The sequence below is a fragment of the Rana temporaria genome, chromosome 5 (assembly GCF_905171775.1).
Source record: "Rana temporaria chromosome 5, aRanTem1.1, whole genome shotgun sequence".
NCBI lineage: Eukaryota > Metazoa > Chordata > Amphibia > Anura > Ranidae > Rana > Rana temporaria.
Genome location: NC_053493.1, coordinates 420973408 through 420994778, shown reverse-complemented (window position 1 = coordinate 420994778; position 21371 = coordinate 420973408). Strand labels below are relative to the sequence as shown.

At 52.7% G+C, this 21371-nt stretch overlaps 1 protein-coding gene across 1 annotated transcript in view; it reads right to left on the bottom strand.

Annotated features, from left to right (window-relative positions):
• LOC120941685 (tumor necrosis factor receptor superfamily member 16-like) overlaps positions 1–21371 on the bottom strand; it is a 44720-nt gene that overhangs the window by 7046 nt on the left and 16303 nt on the right. The window contains exons 2-4 of the mRNA XM_040355235.1: positions 9555–9684; positions 7403–7708; positions 2450–2630 (exon numbers count right to left, since the gene is read on the bottom strand). Coding sequence (XP_040211169.1) covers positions 2450–2630; positions 7403–7708; positions 9555–9684 — 617 coding nt within the window. The remainder of the gene's footprint in view (positions 1–2449; positions 2631–7402; positions 7709–9554; positions 9685–21371) is intronic.

The window sequence follows — 21371 nt, the reverse complement described above, 5'->3', positions numbered from 1 at the left end:
AAACAATTTCCCAAAATTGTAATAGAATAACACATTTTGAATTTAGACTAGAATAAATTGGAAAAGAATGGAAAACGATAGAATTTCGGAAGATGGTTATATATTCTATCGTTTTCCATTCTTTTCTAATTTATTCTAGTCTAAATTCAAAATGTGTTATTCTATTACAATTTTGGGAAATTGTTTTCTTCTATTCTGTTATTTTTCTATTCTTTTCCAATTTATAATATCTAAATTTACACTATAATAAATTGGAAAAGAATATAAAAAAAACAGAATAGAAGAAAACAATTTCCCCAAAATGCTAATGGAATAATTTTTTTTAATTTAGACTAGAATACATTAGAAAAGAATAGAAAATAGAATATAAGAAAAAAAAAATCCCAAAATTATAATAGAATAACATTTTTAATTTACACTACAATATTCTAGTATAATTTTGGGAAATTGTTATCTTCTATTCAATTTTTTTGTAAATTAGAAATTTTAGACTAGAATAAAATTTTTAATTTACACTACAATAAATTAGAAAAGAATAGAAAATAGAATAGAAGATAACAATTTCCCAAAATTATAATAGAATATTGTAGTGTAAATTAAAAATGTTATTCTATTATAAATTTTGGGAAATTTTTTTCTTCTATTCTATTTTCTATTCTTTTTAATTTATTCTAGTCTAAATTCAAAATGTTTATTCTATTAGAATTTTGGGAAAGTGTTTTCTTCTATTCTCGATTCTTTTCTAATTTATTGTAGTGTAAATTAGAATTTTTATTCTAGTCTATTAGAATGTTGGGAAACGTTATTCTATTTTCTATGCTATTGTTTTTTTTTTTATTCCATTATACCGTAATTTATTAAATTTGAATTTCAGAAAAGGTTACATTAATTTTTTCTCTATACTTCTCTAATACAAAAATTTTTACAAAATTTTTAATCTCAGAAGATGGTTATAAATCGATTTAGTTGCATTTTACTCTATTCCAGGGGTCTCCAAACTTTCTAAAACAAAAAAAGGGCCAATTAACGGTCCTTTAGACTTTATGGGGGCTGGGCTGGGACCAGGGAGAGTAGAAAATGTGGGCGTAAACAAGGCCCCATCTTTGGTGTCAGTGAGAGGAATTGGGCCCCATCAATAGAGTCATTGGCCCCCCACATTGGAACTGTGTTTGATCAATGGTGTAATTCCGGGTTCTCCAGACTGTGGCCCGAGGACCGGATGCGGCCCATTGCTTGTCTTAATCTGGCCCTTGGGCACTATTCCTCCCACTGACACCAACAATGGGGCACTATTTCTTCCACTGATACCAATGATGGGATACTATTCCTCCTACTAAGAGGGGCACTACTCCTATTGACCATCAACCCTGAGGCCATATTTATTCTTACCGATTTAGGGCACAGGACATTTCTACCCCCACTAGCCACAATCCGGCCCTCCTAAAGTCTGAAGGACAATAAACTGGCCCTTTGTTCAGAAAGTTTGGAGACCCCTGGTGTAATTGATAGAGTACTGTTGGTGTCAATGGGAGGAACTGTTCCCCCCTCATCATTGGTAGAAATGGCGCCCCATCGTTGGAGTCATTGGGGGAAATTGTCCCCCCCTCTCATCATTGGTGTCGGTGTATGAAATTGTGCCCCATCAATGGCGTCAGAGCACAGTTCCTCCCAATAGGGCCCAATCAATGGTGTAATTGGACCCCATTGTTGGTGTCAATGAGAGGAACTGTTCCCCCATCATTGGTAGAAGTTGCGCCCCATCCTTGGAGTCATTGGGAGAAATTGCCCCCCCCATCATTGGTGTTGGTAGATGAAATAGTGGCCCAAGGGCCAGATAAAAACAAGCAAAGGGCCACATTACGGCCCCTGGGCCACAGTTTGGAGACCGATGCTCTATTCTTTTCTATTCTCTACGAAAAGAATTGGAATCAGATTTGAAAAATTCAAATTTTGTTTCGTTATTTCGGATTATTTTTAAATTCGCTGTTATTGTCATTTGAAAAGTTCGGATACATCCGAATTCCCAACTAACAAAAAATTAGTCGGATTTTCGATTTGAAAAAGAACAAAAATGGGTCTAGCTCCCACACTATCCAATCACAGGCCAGGGGAGGGCCAGCAACCAAGCTTTATTGCTCAAAGTGTATTAGAGAAGGGCGCGGTCACAGATCTGGCGGCGCTCCCTTACAGGGATATCTGGATAGAAAAATATGTTTTTTTTTTTTTAACGTAAAGGTGGTCTTTAACGTCATCTGTGAACAAGAACGACACACGCCCTGTTAGATGACGCGGTTAACAAATCGCTGTGAGGAGTTTGCGTTGTCCATTTCTTCCGAGCGAATGGTCGCAGTCTGTAGCTGGTTTTATCTGCATTTGTACATTTGTGGTCTTTCAATAAACATGAAGACTCTTAAGAGCGACCACTGGCTGTGCCAGTCTGTAAACTTACCATTTGAAAGCTACGTAGCTGATGAGACCGACCACCACGGCGGCAAGGATGGAGCAGTAGATCAGGGTGGTATTCCTGCTGCTGTACTCAGGTGGGATCAAGTTCGGGTCATCCAATGACGTGCCATTCTCGTCCCTGCGCGTTTCGCCTTCTGTACGCTTTAGAATTGGAACGTCTTTATCTGCGGACGAGAAAAGCGTGTTAAAAGGATATACTAAAAAAATGAAAAACTATGGGCAATTTTACTATTACATATATTATCCATCTCTTTCCAAACCCAAGACTATTTAACATGCTCAGACAGTAAAGAACTCTTTCCATGTCTGGTAAATGACATGTGAAGGTCCAAGAATTGGGGTGACCTGCAGAGTAAAAGGTGAAGGAATTGGGGGAGATCCGAGAGGCGATGGTCCAGGAATTGGGGGAGATTAAATGGGCCCAGGTGAAGGAATTGGGGCGATTTGAGGTGCATGGGTAAAATAATTGGGTTGATGAGGTGTGAAGGTGCAGAAATTAGGGTGACTTGATGGATGAAGGTAAAAACTGGGGTGAAGGTGCAGGAATTGGGCTGATCTGCGGAGTGAAGGAATTTTTTTTTGGGGGGGGGGGATCTGCAGGGGTGAAGGCCCAGGAATGGTGGTGAAGGCCCAGGAATGGGGGCGGGTGATCTGTGGGGGTGAAGGCCCAGGAATGGGGGCAGGATGATCTGTGGGGGTGAAGGCCCAGGAATGGGGGCAGGATGATCTGTGGGGGTGAAGGCCCAGGAATGGGGTGGGATCTGTCGGGTTGAAGGCCCAGGAATGGGGTGGGATCTGTCGGGTTGAAGGCCCAGGAATGGGGGGTGAACTGTCGGGTTGAAGGCCCAGGAATGGGGGGTGAACTGTCGGGTTGAAGGCCCAGGAATGGGGGGGTGAAGGCCCAGGAATGGGGGTGGGGTGATCTGTGGGGGTGAAGGCCCAGGAATGGGGGGGTGAAGGCCCAGGAATGGGGGGGTGAAGGCCCAGGAATGGGGGTTATCTGTCGGGGTGAAGGCCCAGGAATGGGGTGGGGAGAAGGCCCAGGAATGGGGGCGATCTGTGGGGGTGAAGGCCCAGGAATGGGGGTGATCTGTGGGGTTGAAGGTCCAGGAATGGGGGGTGAAGGCCCAGGAATGGGGGTGATCTGTGGTGGTGAAGGCCCAAAAATGGGGGGTGAAGGCCCAGGAATGGGGGTGATCTGTGGTGGTGAAGGCCCAGGAATGGGGGTGATCTGTCAGGGTGAAGGCCCAGGAATGGGGCGGGGAGAAGGCCCAGGAATGGGGGTGATCTGTGGGGGGTGAAGGCCCAGAAATGGGGGTGAAGGCCCAGGAATGGGGGTGATCTGTGGGGTTGAAGGTCCAGGAATGGGGGGGGGGTGATCTGTGGGGTTGAAGGCCCAGGAATGGGGTGATCTGTGGGGGTGAAGGCCCAGGAATGGGAGCGAAGGCCCAGGAATGGGGGGTGATCTGATGCTTGTACATAGTGGATGTGGAGGTTGCGGCCCCCTGATATACAGTTTTCTGCGGTTAGTGATTATAAAAATCCCCTTTCATCATCCAGTACAGGCTCAGCTCCTTTCCCCTCCATCTGCCCCCTCCTCCCATCCCAAAACTGTCATCACCCCCCCCCCCCCACCCCGCCTGCACACCAGATGTGCAATCAGCACCCCCCACTCTCGGGGTCTTTGAAGTTTGTCCTGCCACAGGTCACAGGATGGGGTCACATGAAATAAGAAGTCAGCATTAAACTCTCACATCTCCAGAGTGCAAAACAAACAAGTCTCCGGCAGGCAGGTGAGGAGGGCGGCGGGCTCTTCGGTGACACCTCTGATCTGGTGGGGGGGGGTTTGTAGGTCAGCAGATCGCAGGTACAGCCTGACTATCCACGCCCATCTGTGCCGACAAATCCTGGTACAAGGTGACAATGCTCTGCCCCCCCCCCCCCCCCCCGTCTACAAATCATGCTCCTGGTGTTGTCACCCTGCCACACGGGCTTCTACAAGTGGGCGTTCCAACGGACCTTACACTGGAATGGCCCAATGCCGTACAGCCATTGAAGTGCCAGGACAAGATCATCCATTGCCCAGGGCAGAGATGCCAAATTGCCCCCCCTTCAATAGGTGTGAGCTTATGAGAAGGGGGGGGGGGGGAGAGCACAGCCTGCACCTCCTCCCAGCTTTTTCTCCTCCTCTCCAGTGCTAGGCTGACAGAAGTAGTGTTGCAGCTGTAACTACTCTTGTCAGCCTTATAGTAGAAAGAAACTTGCGGCGCCCCAATCCCTATAATACATGCTGCACCCAGGGCAGCCATCCCTTCTACCCATCCCTGAGCCATTGCAACGGCTCAGGGCTGGCACAAGGGATGGGCAGAGAGGCTGCCGGAGATCTGCTGTACCGAGATGCAACAAAAAGGATGAAAAAAAGTCAAATCAAATAAATAAAATAAATAAATATATATATATATAAAAAAAAATAAAAAAGTATAATCCAGAATGCACAGAGCAAAACTAAATTTACATCCCGCCAACCGAACGATATTCAGTTTTCTAATGTACAAATAATTGCTATTCTTTTTCCTTAATAAAATCCTTGGTTTTGACTTTCTTCCTGTTTTAGTGCTGCAGATTTCCCGCAGCCTCTTTGCAGCCACTTCCAGGACCCTATCTGGGCAATGTGTGTTGTAAAACTTCCACTTGTCTCCAGACAATTGCAGCCTTCAAGGACAAGAGGGACGCGCGTCTCCAACCCTCACCCCCCCACCCAGACATCTGCCCTTCTATGGGCGGCCAGGAGAGGAGTGCTGGACCCAGAGTGCAGCCCCCTTATCAGGAAAGAGATGATATCTCTACAGAGGAGTGTTTACCGGCCGAGATCACAGATAAGATAAAAAACTTCTACAAGATGCAAGAGCAGCAAAAATGTCCACAGCCATAAAACCGCCCTCCCTCCCAGCAATCCTAGAGACGGCCATTGCTGCCGCACATCCCCCAATTCTCACCCATGTATCAATATCTGAGAAGAAACTTATATGGCTCCGACATATACCGCAGCGCTGTACAGAGAACACTGAGCCAATCACATCAGTCTCTGTACCAGAAGAGCTTACACTCTAACGTCCCCTCACAGTCACACACTATTATACATTTCTATAGCTCCGACATACACCGCAGCGCTGTACAGAGAACGGGTCTGGTTGACAGTTGAGGGTAGAGGTGACCACAGATGGGCAGATGTTCCTCGGTGGGCAGTGAGATCTCCCCCCCGGGAGGGAGGTGATGGAGACACATCAGAGGCGGGTGGAATGGAGATATTCCCCTCCGATGGAAGAAAAGTGGGGACAATGGGCTCTGTCAGATCTAGAAGGAAGGGATTAATAAGACAATCCGAGGGAGAGGCCCGGGGCCAAACTGCCCACTGAGCACAGACACTGGGCTGGCCAACGTCTGGAAAATCTCCATTATGGAAGCTCTCAGCTTGGGATGTGCCGCTGCCAACGCCACTCAGTTCAAAGCACTTTAATAATATGCTGAGCCCTGGGAGAGCGCCCCCCACTGGTCCATTCACAGCCGACCCTGCAAAAAAGTCACAAATTCCCATCCCTGGGAGAACACACAACAGCTGCATTCACCCGTTGCTGCAGGACTCCGGGGGCCATGACACCAGTACAGGCGCCGCAGGACTTCCGAGACCACGACACCAATACAGGCGCCGCAGGACTTCCGAGACCACGACACCAATACAGGCGCCGCAGGACTCCGGGGCCCTGACACCAGTACAGGCGCTGCAGGACTCCGAGACCATGACACCAGTATAGGCTTTCCGAGTACAGCCCTCAGGCTGTAGTCTGCTTCCGAATGCTTATCCTCGGGACGTACCGGTGGTGCTTTCCTTGGATAAGACTGACAGGCGTCTCAGCCAATAAGGTTTACCGGTTTTGGCTATCGGTTACCTGATTGGCTGAAGCGTCATCGAGGGCCGGAGAAGACACCGAGGGAAGGCAGCAAAGCCTTGCCCACATATCCAGCAAAGAGACATTGCAACGCAGCCAAGACTTGACCCTATAGGCCAGCCAAGACTTGACCCTATAGGCCAGCCAAGACTTGACCCTATAGGCCAGCCAAGACTTGACCCTATAGGCCAGCCAAGACTTGACCCTATAGGCCAACCAAAGACATCCCTACATATTCAGCAAAGAGACATCTCAATCCTGCAAAGAGACAAACAGCCCAGGCCAACAAAAAGATACAGCACAGACCCAGAAACATTGCCAATCTACCATTGAGATGTCAAAAAAACTTGTCTCCAGACCTGTCCCCAATGAGCACTGAGCAGTCCCGCAGGCTACACAGAGCGTAGTTCTTCGACGCGGCTGAGCTGCGACTGGCGTGGCACCCAAGCCAGCATCCAGTCTGCAGGGAGAGGCGGAGTGCAGATGATGTCACTCCACCTTACCCCAGCAACCAGGAACCAAGTGAACTGCATAGGCTCATTCTTCGGCTGCCCTGCTTTAGTAATTGCTAGTTACTACAGCAGCAACATTGATTGGGGCAACCATTGGGACAGCCCATGTGTATGGGCTTCTGCCCCTCCGGATGGCAGCCCTGATCATAATAGCGAGCCTTCCTGCAGTAGTTTGCGTCTCTGCCCCACAATGGTCACATTTCCCTGCAGTATAGTTTGCTGCGTCTCTGCCCCTCCCACAATGGTGACATTTCCCTGCAGTATAGTTTACGTCTCCGCCCCTCCCACAATGGTGACATTTCCCTGAAGTATAGTTTGTGTCTCTGCCCCTCCCACAATGGTGACATTTCCCTGCAGTATAGTTTGTGTCTCTGCCCCTCCCACAATGGTGACATTTCCCTGCCGTATAGTTTGTGCTACCCCTGTGATTCTTAGAGAGTAGTCTGCCCCTCCCCCTGTCGATCAGGTGACACCTACCCATACACAGAATGTCGTGATGTTCCATACAGTCGCTAATCTGCACCTCATTCTCTTTGCACTCCGTCCGGCACAGAAAACATGGCGACACACTGCTCTTCACCTCGGAGTAGAAGCCTTTGGGGCACTGCTGGCATTCCGTGTTCTCTGTTCCAGAGCAGTTCCTCTTTACACCAAAACCTTTCCCGCACACCCGACAGGCAAGGCATTGGCTGCTGCCGTCATCTTCGTAGTGCAGGTATTGGCCAATGGGGCAACGTGGCCGGCAGAGATCCGGGGCCAAGTTAATCTTCGGTAAGGTGGAATCTGGGGGGGGGGGGGAGGGGAGTACATGAGAACGTTAATGAGAGAAAACCTTACAAAACAACAAGCAATAGAAAAATGTACCCACCCATTGCATTTTATGTAGTAGTTGGTGTCTGTGCCCCTCCCACAATGGGGAGGTTTCCCTGCCGTAGCTTGCGTCTCTGCCCCTCCCACAATGGGGAGGTTTCCCTGCCGTAGCTTGCATCTCTGCCCCTCCCACAATGGGGAGGTTTCCCTGCCGTAGCTTGCGTCTCTGCCCCTCCCACAATGGGGAGGTTTCCATGCCGTAGCTTGCGTCTCTGCCCCTCCCACAATGGGGAGGTTTCCCTGCCGTAGCTTGCGTCTCTGCCCCTCCCACAATGGGGAGGTTTCCCTGCCGTAGCTTGCGTCTCTGCCCCTCCCACAATGGGGAGGTTTCCCTGCCGTAGCTTGCGTCTCTGCCCCTCCCACAATGGGGAGGTTTCCATGCCGTAGCTTGCGTCTCTGCCCCTCCCACAATGGGGAGGTTTCCCTGCCGTAGCTTGCGTCTCTGCCCCTCCCACAATGGGGAGGTTTCCCTGCCGTAGCTTGCGTCTCTGCCCCTCCCACAATAGGGAGGTTTCCCTGCAGTAGTTTGTGTGTCTGCCCCTCCCACAATGGGGAGGTTTCCCTGCCATAGCTTGCGTCTCTACCCCTCCCACAATGGGGAGGTTTCCCTGCAGTAGCTTGCGTCTCTACCCCTCCCACAATGGGGAGGTTTCCCTGCCGTAGCTTGCGTCTCTGCCCCTCCCACAATGGGGAGGTTTCCCTGCCGTAGCTTGCGTCTCTGCCCCTCCCACAATGGGGAGGTTTCCCTGCCGTAGCTTGCGTCTCTGCCCCTCCCACAATGGGGAGGATTCCCTGCCGTAGCTTGCGTCTCTGCCCCTCCCACAATGGGGAGGTTTCCCTGCCGTAGCTTGCGTCTCTGCCCCTCCCACAATGGGGAGGTTTCCCTGCCGTAGCTTGCGTCTCTGCCCCTCCCACAATGGGGAGGTTTACCTGCCGTAGCTTGCGTCTCTGCCCCTCCCACAATCGGGAGGTTTCCCTGCCGTTGCTTGCGTCTCTGCCCCTCCCACAATATTCAGATTCCCCTGCAGTAGTTTGCGTCTCTGCCCCTCCCACAATGGGGAGGTTTCCCTGCAGTAGTTTGTGTCTCTGCCCCTCCCACAATGGGGAGGTTTCCTTGCAGTAGTTTGTGTCTCTGCCCCTCCCACAATGGGGAGGTTTCCCTGCCGTAGCTTGTGTCTCTGCCCCTCCCACACTGGGGAGGTTTCCCTGCAGTAGCTTGTGTCTCTGCCCCTCCCACACTGGGGAGGTTTCCCTGCAGTAGCTTGCGTCTCTGCCCCTCCCACACTGGGGAGGTTTCCCTGCAGTAGCTTGCGTCTCTGCCCCTCCCACAATGGGGAGGTTTCCCTGCAGTAGCTTGCGTCTCTGCCCCTCCCACATTTAGATTCCCTGCAGTAGCTTGCGTCTCTGCCCCTCCCACATTATTCAGATTCCCCTGCAGTAATTTGTGTCTCTGCCCCTCCCACAATGGGGAGGTTTCCCTGCAGTAGCTTGTGTCTCTGCCCCTCCCACTGTCCCACAATATATCCAGATTCCCCTGCAGTAGTTTGTGTCTCTGCCCCTCCCACAATGGGGAGGTTTCCCTGCAGTAGTTTGTGTCTCTGCCCCTCCCACAATGGGGAGGTTTCCCTGCAGTAGCTTGTGTCTCTGCCCCTCCCACAATGGGGAGGTTTCCCTGCAGTAGCTTGTGTCTCTGCCCCTCCCACTGTCCCACAATATATCCAGATTCCCCTGCAGTAGTTTGTGTCAGTGGCTCACTTACTGTTGCATTGATCACAGTTGGCGTTGGCAGCTCCACATGGCAGAAACATCCCGGAGCCCAGCGGGCACTCAGTGCAGCACACGTCCGCCAGGGTGAACATTCCGCTCTTGCACACCTCACCGGTCACCACCTGTGGGAAGAGGAGGAGAAGATTGAGAATCTGACCCAAGATTTCTTTGCCATTTTATGATGCCCTCGTGAATGAGATCACATTGGGCGCAGTGGGCGGAGTCACTACAACATGATCAAAAACATTTCCTTCTATGGTGGTATACTTTAAAGGGTCACTCCACTCCTAACCAATAGTGGCCCCCCCGAGGACCTGGAGCCTCCATACCAGGGAGACAGCCCCCCCCCTCCTTGAGGACCTAGAGCCTCCATACCAGGGAGACAGAGCCCCCCCCCCCCCAGGACCCTCCATACCAGGGAGACAGCCCCCCCCCCCCCCAGGACCCTCCATACCAGGGAGACAGCCCCCCCAGGACCCTCCATACCAGGGAGACAGAGCCCCCCCCCCAGGACCCTCCATACCAGGGAGACAGCCCCCCCCCCAGGACCCTCCATACCAGGGAGACAGCCCCCCCAGGACCCTCCATACCAGGGAGACAGCCCCCCCCCCAGGACTCTCATACCAGGGAGACAGCCCCCCCCCCCCAGGACCCTCCATACCAGGGAGACAGCCCCCCCCCCCCCAGGACCCTCCATACCAGGGAGACAGCCCCCCCCCAGGACTGGAGCCTCCATACCAGGGAGACAGCCCCCCCCCCCCCAGGACTGGAGCCTCCGTACCAGGGAGACAGCCCCCCCCCCAGGACTGGAGCCTCCGTACCAGGGAGACAACAGCCCCCCCCCCCAGGACTAGAGCCTCCGTACCAGGGAGACAACAGCCCCCCCCCCAGGACTGGAGCCTCCGTACCAGGGAGACAAACCCCCCCCCCCAGGACTGGAGCCTCCGTACCAGGGAGACAACCCCCCCCCCCCCCAGGACTGGAGCCTCCGTACCAGGGAGACAGCCCCCCCCCCAGGACTGGAGCCTCCATACCAGGGAGACAGCCCCCCCCCCCCAGAACTGGAGCCTCCATACCAGGGAGACAGCCCCCCCGAGGACTGGAGCCTCCATACCAGGGAGACAGAGCCCCTGAGGACTGGAGCCTCCATACCAGGGAGACAGAGCCCCTGAGGACTGGAGCCTCCATACCAGGGAGACAGAGCCCCTGAGGACTGGAGCCTCCATACCAGGGAGACAGAGCCCCTGAGGACTGGAGCCACAGGGATACATTCTACACTTCCAGACTGGCTACAAATGTTTCAGATTGTACGACTGGATTGTAGTGTGTGATGACCTAAAAAACACACCACGACATTGTACAGATTGTTTTTTAATACTCTAAATCAAACAAACAAACCATACCAGTAACAATTGTTTCCAACATAGTTGCAGGGAATATAATTTTCTAACAAGCTGATGAATAATTCCAGCGTCTGCCATTCTATTAGTGTGAAGGACAGAAAGTTGTCCCTCTTCGTTGTATATCAGAGAATCCTCATCCAACCTGTAGAGGTATCCCCGACACCCTCCATGCGGCGCCCCCTCCTGGGGACATGTGATGACCCCGCTTTGCACATCACAGGGTCTCACCTGGGACACAATGAGAAGGTTTCAGTGAAACTCCTCTAAAGTCAGAGCCCCCCCCCCCCCCTGCTGGGAGCATCATAAATACCAGACACAGGAGGGCGCTCCGCCCAGACAACACCCAACAAAAGGAGTGTCACTTCCTGACTCCAAACATCTTCCCAACCACAAACCTTTCATCTGGTTCGGGAAGCAAAAACTTCAAAAAAGGCGCCGAATGAAGAGTCGATGTACGAGAGACATTGTCACAAATATGGAAACCAAGTATTAAAGGGCGCGTCCGGCCGAAACTTTATCTTTTAGTTTTGGTCAGGAGTAGGGAGGGTTGGAACTCCTGTTGGGTTTTTACTGTATATGGGGTTACATGAAGACCTCGTGCACACTGGACGTTTTTACAGCCGATGTTCATTTTCTACAGTCAATAAAGTCCCTATGCATACATAGGCTGAAAAAAACCCCACACACTTAACCACTTCAGCCCGGAGGATTTGGCTGCCAAAATGACCGGGCCAATTTTTGCAATTTGGCACTGCGTCGCTTTAACTGACAACTGCAGTCGCTCGTCTCTCGGCTGCCCCCGCCGCCATCCTCGGTGAGGGAATCAGGAAGTGAAGCCTTGCAGCTTCACTGCCCAGTTCCCTACTGCGCATTTGCGAGGAGCGCAGCGCAGTGCTTTCCCAGTGGTCCCCACTGTCTCCTGGGACCATTGTGTTTCCCAGAATGCAGCGGGGGGGGGGGGGGGGGGCATATGCAGGACGACAGGAAGTGGAGTGACTCCCGTGGGAGTCTCCCCCCGGAAGTGGGTGCAAATACCTGCATTAGACAGGTATCGGCACCCCCTCCCCCTGAAAGGTGCCAAATGTGACACCGGGGGGTTCAGAAAAGCGGAAGTTCCATTTTTGGGTGGAACTCCGCTTTAAAAAACACACTTATTTAATAATAAAGTGAATAGAACAAAAATGTAGTCAAAACATAGCCAAGTTCAGTAACTGGAACGGATGGTCAGACAAGCCAGTAAGTCAGGAAGTCAGGAAGCCAGGGATCGGCGTAGTGGAAGCAGGATCCAGAGCCAGAAGGAATGTCAGCCAAGCAAGTCTTTAACATAGTCTCTGTGATGTTGACCAAGGCGAAGGCAGAGATCATCTGGGCTGGACGGCTTAAGTAGGCAGGACTGATGAGCCGGATATCATCAACAGGTGATACAAGCCTTTTATTTTATTTATAATCCTGACTCGGATTGCGAGTGTCTGGCCAAACAAGCAGGATTCATGCCACAACGCTGTGCAGTACCGCATTTGGCCAGAGGTGCGAAGTCGATCGGAAATACTCCTTTTTCCGAGGTTTTCACCGAGTTCAGCCGAGCTGTCCCAGAGCCTTTCCGAGGCTCTCCCACCTCTGGCCACAGGCGGTATTGCAAGCCATAGAAGTCAATGCGGAACAAATTATTTTAGGTTCCATTGACTTCTATGGGGAAACTCGCTTCGATATGCGAGTGCTTTGGATTAAGAGCGTTCTCCTGGAATGGATCATGCTCGTAATCCGAGGTTCCACTGCAATTTTAAATATTTAGCATTCAATTTATTGTAATTACTCCTTGAGCGCAGGGACTGCTGCGTAAACTGATGGCGCTACCTGTAATAAATAAAAACATCCCAGAGAATGCAGCAATAGGAGTGAGACTGCATGCCAGGGCGAGGCGGAGGTAATGGGATCCCGCCACAATAAGCAGCAAGTGGGTGAAAACCCGACCACAGGCATCCGCTGAATCTTTCTAGCTTCTTCTCGGTGCGAGACGCATTTTAGAACGGACGGACGGAGCCAATACAAACACCCGGCGCCGCGCTTACACCCTTCTGTGCGCGTCCTCCGGGGGGCTGCGAGCGCCCTGCAAGGACAAAACGCCATTCTTTAATCGCCCGCGCTGCCGTCCTTATCCAATCACGGTTTCAGGTTTCGGTGTTTGTGTAATGATGGCTGAACGTACCGTCGGGGGGGAACAGTAGACCCTGTGTGTCTAGGAGGAGGAGCGCGGGGCTCCATGGGCTGGTGAAGGTGGGCGGACGCCGTGCCCACCGTATGGAGCGCGCGCTCAGTGCCCGCCGGGTGGCTCGATGCCAGGCTCACAGCAGTTTATTTCATTGGGACCAACACTGCAAAAAAAAATAAAGCAGAGCGCCCGCAGGACGGCGACACACAGATCGCCTTGTTCCAGGAATGCGGCCCGCAGACTACAGCGTCACACCCACAAAACACCAACACAACTGCCGCCTCGGCTACAGTGTGTGATCTCAGAGAGCCACATCAGTCTCTGTACCAGAGGAGCTTACAATCTAATGTCCTCCCCACCCCCCCAGTCACACCATTATAGCTCTGACATATACCGTAGTGTTGTACAGGGAACACTGAGCCAGTCATTTCAGTCTCTGCACCAGAGGAGCTTACACTCTAATGTCCCACAGTCACATATTATGCATTTCTATAGCTCTGACATATACCGTAGCGCTGTACAGAGATCACTGAGCCAATCACATCAGTCTCTGTACCAGAGGAGTTTACACTCTAATGTCCCCTCCCCCACAGTCACACACTATTAAAGCTCTGACATATACCGTAGTGCTGTACACTGAGCCAGTCACATCAGTCTCTGTACCAGAGGAGCTTACACTCTAATGTCCCCCTCCCCCAGTCACACACTATTATAGCTCTGACATATACCGTAGTGCTGTACACTGAGCCAGTCACATCAGTCTCTGTACCAGAGGAGCTTACACTCCAATGAGCCTTGGGAGTAAATGGGGGCACCTGGAGTGCATTCACACAAATGCCATAAACAATTACACATCAAGGGGGGGGCGGAAGATGCAGCGTACATCTGATGCTTCTCAAACAGGTTTATCCTTTAATCATAAACACAGGGGGGGGGGGGGGGGCAAATAACGAGTTAAGAAGAAGATCAGAGAAGTGAATCATCCCGGTCCGGATCTTGTTCTAATTAAGCAGCATTTCCCCCCTCGCTGCTCTCCGATTTCACAGGCCGCTCCATATTTGGCGAGGACAGCGCGGTCTCAGCATCTGGAGACAGACTGGGGATGGGACATCCTGGGGGACAAAGCGGGTTCTGTGTGCCCCCCCCCCAAAGACATTGCAGTCATCTGCTGTGATTGGATTGCTTGGATGCCATATAGAAGACCCATGGTGTGCTGGTGATGTCTGCTTGGCCAAGTGGGGGGGGGGGGTAGGATACCCCCCAGGGACAGAAGGTCCCCAGCAGGGACAAGACATCTCAGGGACAGAGAAGGTCCCCAGCGGGGACAAGACCCCTTAGGGACAGAGAAGGTCCCCAGCAGGGACAAGACCCCTCAGGGACAGAGAAGGTCCCCAGCAGGGACAAGACACCTCAGGGACAGAGAAGGTCCCCAGCGGGGACAAGACCCCTCAGGGACAGAGAAGGTCCCCAGCAGGGACAAGACCCCTCAGGGACAGAGAAGGTCCCCAGCGGGGACAAGACACCTCAGGGACAGAGAAGGTCCCCAGCGGGGACAAGACACCTCAGGGACAGAGAAGGTCCCCAGCGGGGACAAGACACCTCAGGGACAGAGAAGGTCCCCAGCGGGGACAAGACCCCTCAGGGACAGAGAAGGTCCCCAGCGGGGACAAGACCCCTCAGGGACAGAGAAGGTCCCCAGCGGGGACAAGACACCTCAGGGACAGAGAAGGTCCCCAGCGGGGACAAGACACCTCAGGGACAGAGAAGGTCCCCAGCGGGGACAAGACACCTCAGGGACAGAGAAGGTCCCCAGCGGGGACAAGACACCTCAGGGACAGAGAAGGTCCCCAGCGGGGACAAGACACCTCAGGGACAGAGAAGGTCCCCAGCAGGGACAAGACACCTCAGGGACAGAGAAGGTCCCCAGCGGGGACAAGACCCCTCAGGGACAGAGAAGGTCCCCAGCGGGGACAAGACACCTCAGGGACAGAGAAGGTCCCCAGCGGGGACAAGACACCTCAGGGACAGAGAAGGTCCCCAGCGGGGACAAGACACCTCAGGGACAGAGAAGGTCCCCAGCGGGGACAAGACACCTCAGGGACAGAGAAGGTCCCCAGCAGGGACAAGACACCTCAGGGACAGAGAAGGTCCCCAGCGGGGACAAGACCCCTCAGGGACAGAGAAGGTCCCCAGCGGGGACAAGACACCTCAGGGACAGAGAAGGTCCCCAGCGGGGACAAGACACCTCAGGGACAGAGAAGGTCCCCAGCGGGGACAAGACCACTCAGGGACAGAGAAGGTCCCCAGTAGGGACAAGACACCTCAGGGACAGAGAGGGCCCTGAGCAGAGGGACCATAAGCATGTCTGGGCACACCCTAATCCCGGAATTGGTAACCCCCATCAATTGTGGGCAGGCGACAGGTTAAGCCGCGATCCTTACTTGCCGGCCCCCGGAACCTGGACAGGACAGGCGGCTGGAGTGGAAGTTAATGGACTGATCTGTATTTTCTTCTGCAGCAGCTAAAAGTAGGCTTCTCCTCCTCTAGCCACAGAAGGAAAAAACAAAGGGATTGGCACCAATGTATGGCACCCCTCTTGTCCCAGTTCATTTTCTCTTTCTGCTGCCCATGTCCCTGTGTGCTTACTTGTCCCCCCCCCCCATTGTTTTTGGATGGAGAGCGGGGAAGAGGCCGAGTATGTCACAAAGGCATATGTGTTGGAGCTTTGAGGTGCACACCGCAATACAATAGGCTGCCACATAGAAGATTCCAAGCAGGGCCAGGACCTGGAGATGAGGCGTCGCGTCCCCTACAGGATCATCTCTAAGGACAGAGAAGGTTTCAAGAAAGCAGGACACCACAGGGACAGAGAGGGAACAAAGCAGGGGGAAGGAGACCCCGGGAACAGAGAAGGCCCTGAAAGGGGCAAGGAGAGCCCCGTGAACAGAGAAGGCCCTGAAAGGGGCAAGGAGACCCCCGGGAACAGAGAAGGCCCTGAAAGGGGCAAGGGACCCCCGGGAACAGAGAAGGCCCTGAAAGGGGCAAGGGACCCCCGGGAACAGAGAAGGCCCCCGAAAAGGGGCAAGGGACCCCCGGGAACAGAGAAGGCCCCCGAAAAGGGGCAAGGGACCCCCGGGAACAGAGAAGGCCTCCGAAAAGGGGCAAGGAGACCCCCGGGAACAGAGAAGGCCCCGAAAAGGGGCAAGGAGACCCCGGCAACAGAGAAGGCCCCGAAAAGGGGCAAGGAGACCCCCGGGAACAGAGAAGGCCCCGAAAAGGGGCAAGGAGACCCCCGGGAACAGAGAAGGCCCCGAAAAGGGGCAAGGAGACCCCCGGGAACAGAGAAGGCCCCGAAAAGGGGCAAGGAGACCCCAGGAACCGAGAAGGCCCCGAAAAGGGGCAAGGAGATCCCAGGAACAGAGAAGGCCCCGAAAAGGGACAAGGGACCCCCGGGAAAATGCAAGATCCTGAGAAGGGGTAGAGACCCTAAGAATAGAAATGGTTCTGAGAAGGGGCAGGAGACCCCAGGAAAAGAAGGTAGAGAAAAGAGGCATGGGACCCTGAGAAGGTCCCGAAAAGGGCAAGGAGACCCCCGGGAACAGAGAAGGCCCTGAAAGAGGCAAGGAGACCCTGGGAACAGAGAAGGCCCTGAAAGGGGCAAGGAGACCGCGGGAACAGAGAAGGCCCTGAAAAAAAGGGGGGCAATGAGACTGCGGGAACAGAGAAGGCCCTGAAAAAAAGGGGCAAGGAGACCACAGGAACAGAGAAGGCCCTGAAAGGGGCAAGGAGACCCCTGGGAAAATGCAAGATCCTGAGAAGGGGTAGAGACCCCAAGAATAGAGAAGGTTCTGAGAAGGGGCAGGAGACCCCAGGAAAAGAAGGTCGAGAAAATAGGCAGGGGACCCTGAGAACAGAGAAGGTCCTGAGAAGAGGCAGGTGACCCCTGGGAAAAATAAGGTCCTAAACAAGAGCAGGAGACCCCTAGGGACAGCGAGGGACCTGAAGCAGGGTGGGTTACCTCTTCTGATCCCTCTTCTTATGGGTAGAGAGGGAAAGGTTTAGAACCTCATACGGGTTATCGCTGCCATCTGTGTCATCACTTCCTCTCCAGGAGACAAAAACAGGAAATAATGCCAAATCTCCCCATTAGAGACACGGACAGCAACGAGAACTTACTGGAGGATGTAAAATCCCGTCAGAGGATGGAAACTCCCCAAACCTTTAGACGGAGTTCCACTTAAAGGGCACAACAAATGTAGGATCAGACAACGTCTTGGAGATCCGTTTCTGGGTTTAATTTCCCATTTTACGGGGCAGGCGGATGAATCACACATTGCGACACTCCAAGGATGGAACTCAACATTCCTACAGATACATTTCATCCAAACAGACCGACTCCAGGCGGAAAAACTGCACAAAGAAAAAAAAAAACGAGGGCCAATTACAGAACTGGCCCCAGCACAGGTAACAGAGCAGGGACCCGAGACTCAGGATGGGCGCTCCCCCCCCCCCCCCCCCCCCAAGACTCAGGATGGGCGCTCGATATCGAGAGGATGGTTCTTGAAACTATTAGAATGGTGACCAGGATCCTCAGATTACCGATCTCTTCTGCATTATATACAATCTCATCACTGGAGGAAACGATACATTGTATCAGATAAATAGTGTATTCATTCTCCAAGGAGAAGATTAAGGGGGTTGTAAAGGTACAATCATTTTTTTCCACTAAATATCTTCCTTTACCTTAGTGCAGTCCTCCTTCACTTACCTCATCCTTCCATTTTGCTTTTAAATGTCCTTATTTCTTCTGAGAAATCCTCACTTCCTGTTCTTCTGTCTAACTCCACACAGTAATGCGAGGCTTTCTCCCTGGTGTGGAGTGTGGTGGTCGCCCCCTCCCTTGGACTACAGGAGAGTCAGGATGCAGATAGAGAAAGGAGCTGTGTGTCAGGGGTGCGAGCACGACACTCCACACCAGGGAGAAAGCCTCGCATTACTGTGTGGAGTTACAGACAGAAGAACAGGAAGTGAGGATTTCTCAGAAGAAATAAGGACATTTAAAAGCAAAATGGAAGGAGGAGGTAAGTGAAGGAGGACGGCACTAAGGGAAAGGAAGCCATTTAGGGAAAATAAAAAAATTTATTTGTGAAAAAAAATAAAATAAAAAATCGCAGCAAAATGAGCAACATGCATTTGGGTGCCATTATTCTCAATGGCAGCCCCAAACAGGGCTGGACTGGGACAAACAGTTGGCCCTGGACCTCATCCAGACAGGTCTCTCCCATGGCGGCTGGACAACTCCCGCACCTCCCAAGCCCCCTCTCCCCCTTCACTAGCCGTTCTACTTTATTAGAGTAGAACGGCTGGTACTGGTACTCTTATAGGCAGTACCAGTGGGGAAGCTAGACATTATTTCACCCGGGGCAAAGAATCAGTTTGGTGCCCCCCCCCCTTATGGGACAAGATTAGAAAGAAGTGAGAAACTCCCAGGCCATAGCTGTTGAGTCAGCCGTCTGTCCCCTCCCCCTGCTTCTGTCCCCCCCCCCCCCAGGTGAGCGCTGCGGGAAGGGAGACACGGTGAGCGCTGCGGGAAGGGAGACACGGTGAGCGCTGCGGGAAGGGAGACACGGTGAGCGCTGCGGGAAGGGAGACACGGTGAGCGCTGCGGGAAGGGAGACACGGTGAGCGCTGCGGGAAGGGAGACACGGTGAGCGCTGCGGGAAGGGAGACACGGTGAGCGCTGCGGGAAGGGAGACACGGTGAGCGCTGCGGGAAGGGAGACACGGTGAGCGCTGCGGGAAGGGAGACACGGTGAGCGCTGCGGGAAGGGAGACACGGTGAGCGCTGCGGGAAGGGAGACACGGTGAGCGCTGCGGGAAGGGAGACACGGTGAGCGCTGCGGGAAGGGAGACACGGTGAGCGCTGCGGGAAGGGAGACACGGTGAGCGCTGCGGGAAGGGAGAGACAGAGGAGCGGAGGGGGGCGGCGGTCCGCTGTCACTGAAGCCTGCCCACTGAGCCATTGGCCCACCGGGAAACTCCCTGTAGTCCCAATGGCCAGTCCATACCTGGCCCCAAAACGTGCTGCGATTTTGCCACGATTGTGGCAAATAAATAATTTCCCCCCTAGCACCACCCCACCCAAATCTCCCTCCCAACACAAATCTCCTCAAATCATCACGCCCCAAATTTTCACTCCTATAACAATTCTTACACCCCACCCAATTCACCCTCCCAACCCAAATCTCCTTGTGGTGCCCCGCCCACTTCACATGATACCCCAGTGACCAGGGCAGTCGGCCCTCCTGCCCACCCCTTGTTTCGGCCCTGTTCAGACTGACATGGTCCGCTGTGCCCCTTCATCCAGAGCGGGGGGACGCTCTAATACAGGTGGCGCGTTACCGGCCAGATCACCACATGAATGATTGGCGAGCTGCAATACATGACATTGGTTTTGAGCACAATAACGCTTTAAAAGACGGCGTTTAGAAAAAGAAAAAAAAAAAAAGGAAAAAGAAAAAAAAAAGGAAAAAGAAAAAAAGAGAAAGAAAGAGAAAAAAAATAAAAAATAAAAAGGAGGGGATCCTCTGAATTGCACCCCAACATCCAGCATGTGAAGAATCTGAGTCGTGTTGAGAAAAGCGCGACATCGGTGCGCTGCGGCCCAAACGGAATTCTTAACACACGTGTAAAAAATAAAAAAATGCGAGATAAGTGGAATGCGTCGAACGTGCGTTATCACAACGCAACAGCGTGGAGGAGCACCAAAGATTAGATGGGGGGTTCAGCGCAGACAGGGAGGATAATCGCCCGCCGCTCATAGGTACGCAGTGCCGCCGCGTCTATTAAAAATTGGCATGGACGCGACGCCCCGCCCATGCAATGTGCCAATTATGTTCCCAGGAAAGCGCGGAGTAAATGTCGTTTTTATAAGAAGGTCTGACCACTTAATTACAACGATCGACTGCGAGAAAAAAAAAAAAAAAAGAAGTTAATAGTCGACTGCGAAAATGTGTTGAGGGCGATGAATGAAAGACTTTTCTCTGGTGAAAGGCCCTCTTCAGACGCCGGCATCCCACCCCCCCTGCCCCCCTCCCATTCCCTGTCCCTCTAATGCATCTCGCCTGCAGCTCTACCCGCAGCCCCCTACACCTTATTTACCAAACTGATTTCAAGGGAAATTCCACAAACTGCGAAACACAGCGCCAGTGTGCCGTTCCTGGACGGCCGGAATCGCAGCAAAGGACCGAGCTAGAGGGGGAACCTGAAAATGTTGGGATGCGTTGAGGCGACTACATTACGCCCCATTCATGGGGGGGGGGGGGGGGGGGGAAGAGAAAAAAAATTAATTCAGCTAATAGAACAGATTTAAAGTCATCGTGAACTGCGCAATATGGAGTCTGTTCTGCGGGAATGATAAACGAATGGCGGCGGTACACAGTCACATTTAACCCCTTTCTTCAAACGCTAGCAGGGGTTAAAAGCACCCTGCTAGCGGCCAAATAGCGCAGCTAAAGCGATGGTAAAGCGGCGACTTTACCGATAACGCGGCCAGCTGGCAGTGTGAAATAGCTCTTGAGATAATTGAGCTTCACTCCATGCCCATATAAATATAGCCTAGAGAATGTACAGACCCCCCCCCCTTAAGCACAGATGGACCCCCCCCTTCAGCACAGACCCCCCCCCCTTCAGTACAGACCGACCCCCCCCATCCCATTCAGTACCTTAGATCAGCCATCAGCACAGCAGGTTCCCTCCCCCTGTGTACACATGGAGGGGGAGGCGGCTTCACTCTGCTCGCTGTGTCTGTGTGACATGCGGCCAGGGACTGCTCAGACAGCCCACAGCCGCGAGACTCTTCAACACCTTCTCGATTTTCCAGGGGGGGGGGTCAATTGCCCCCCCTTGCCCTATGGAGAGGACTCCCATGGCAGTGCGTCTATGTGCATTATGGTGAGATTCATTGCAAATGGAACCCCGGCATATTGTACAGCAGAGCCCAATGCAGTACAAATGTATATGCAAAAAAAAAAAAAGTGTCACAGCATGCCTAAAGAGCGTGGCGCACTGGCAGCCCATGCCTATAGAGCGTGGCAAACTGGCAGCCCATGCCTATAGAGCGTGGCGCACTGGCAGCCCATAGAATGGGCCGTCTTAACGCAACTCATGTTACCTACCGCATGCCACACCGCAACGGC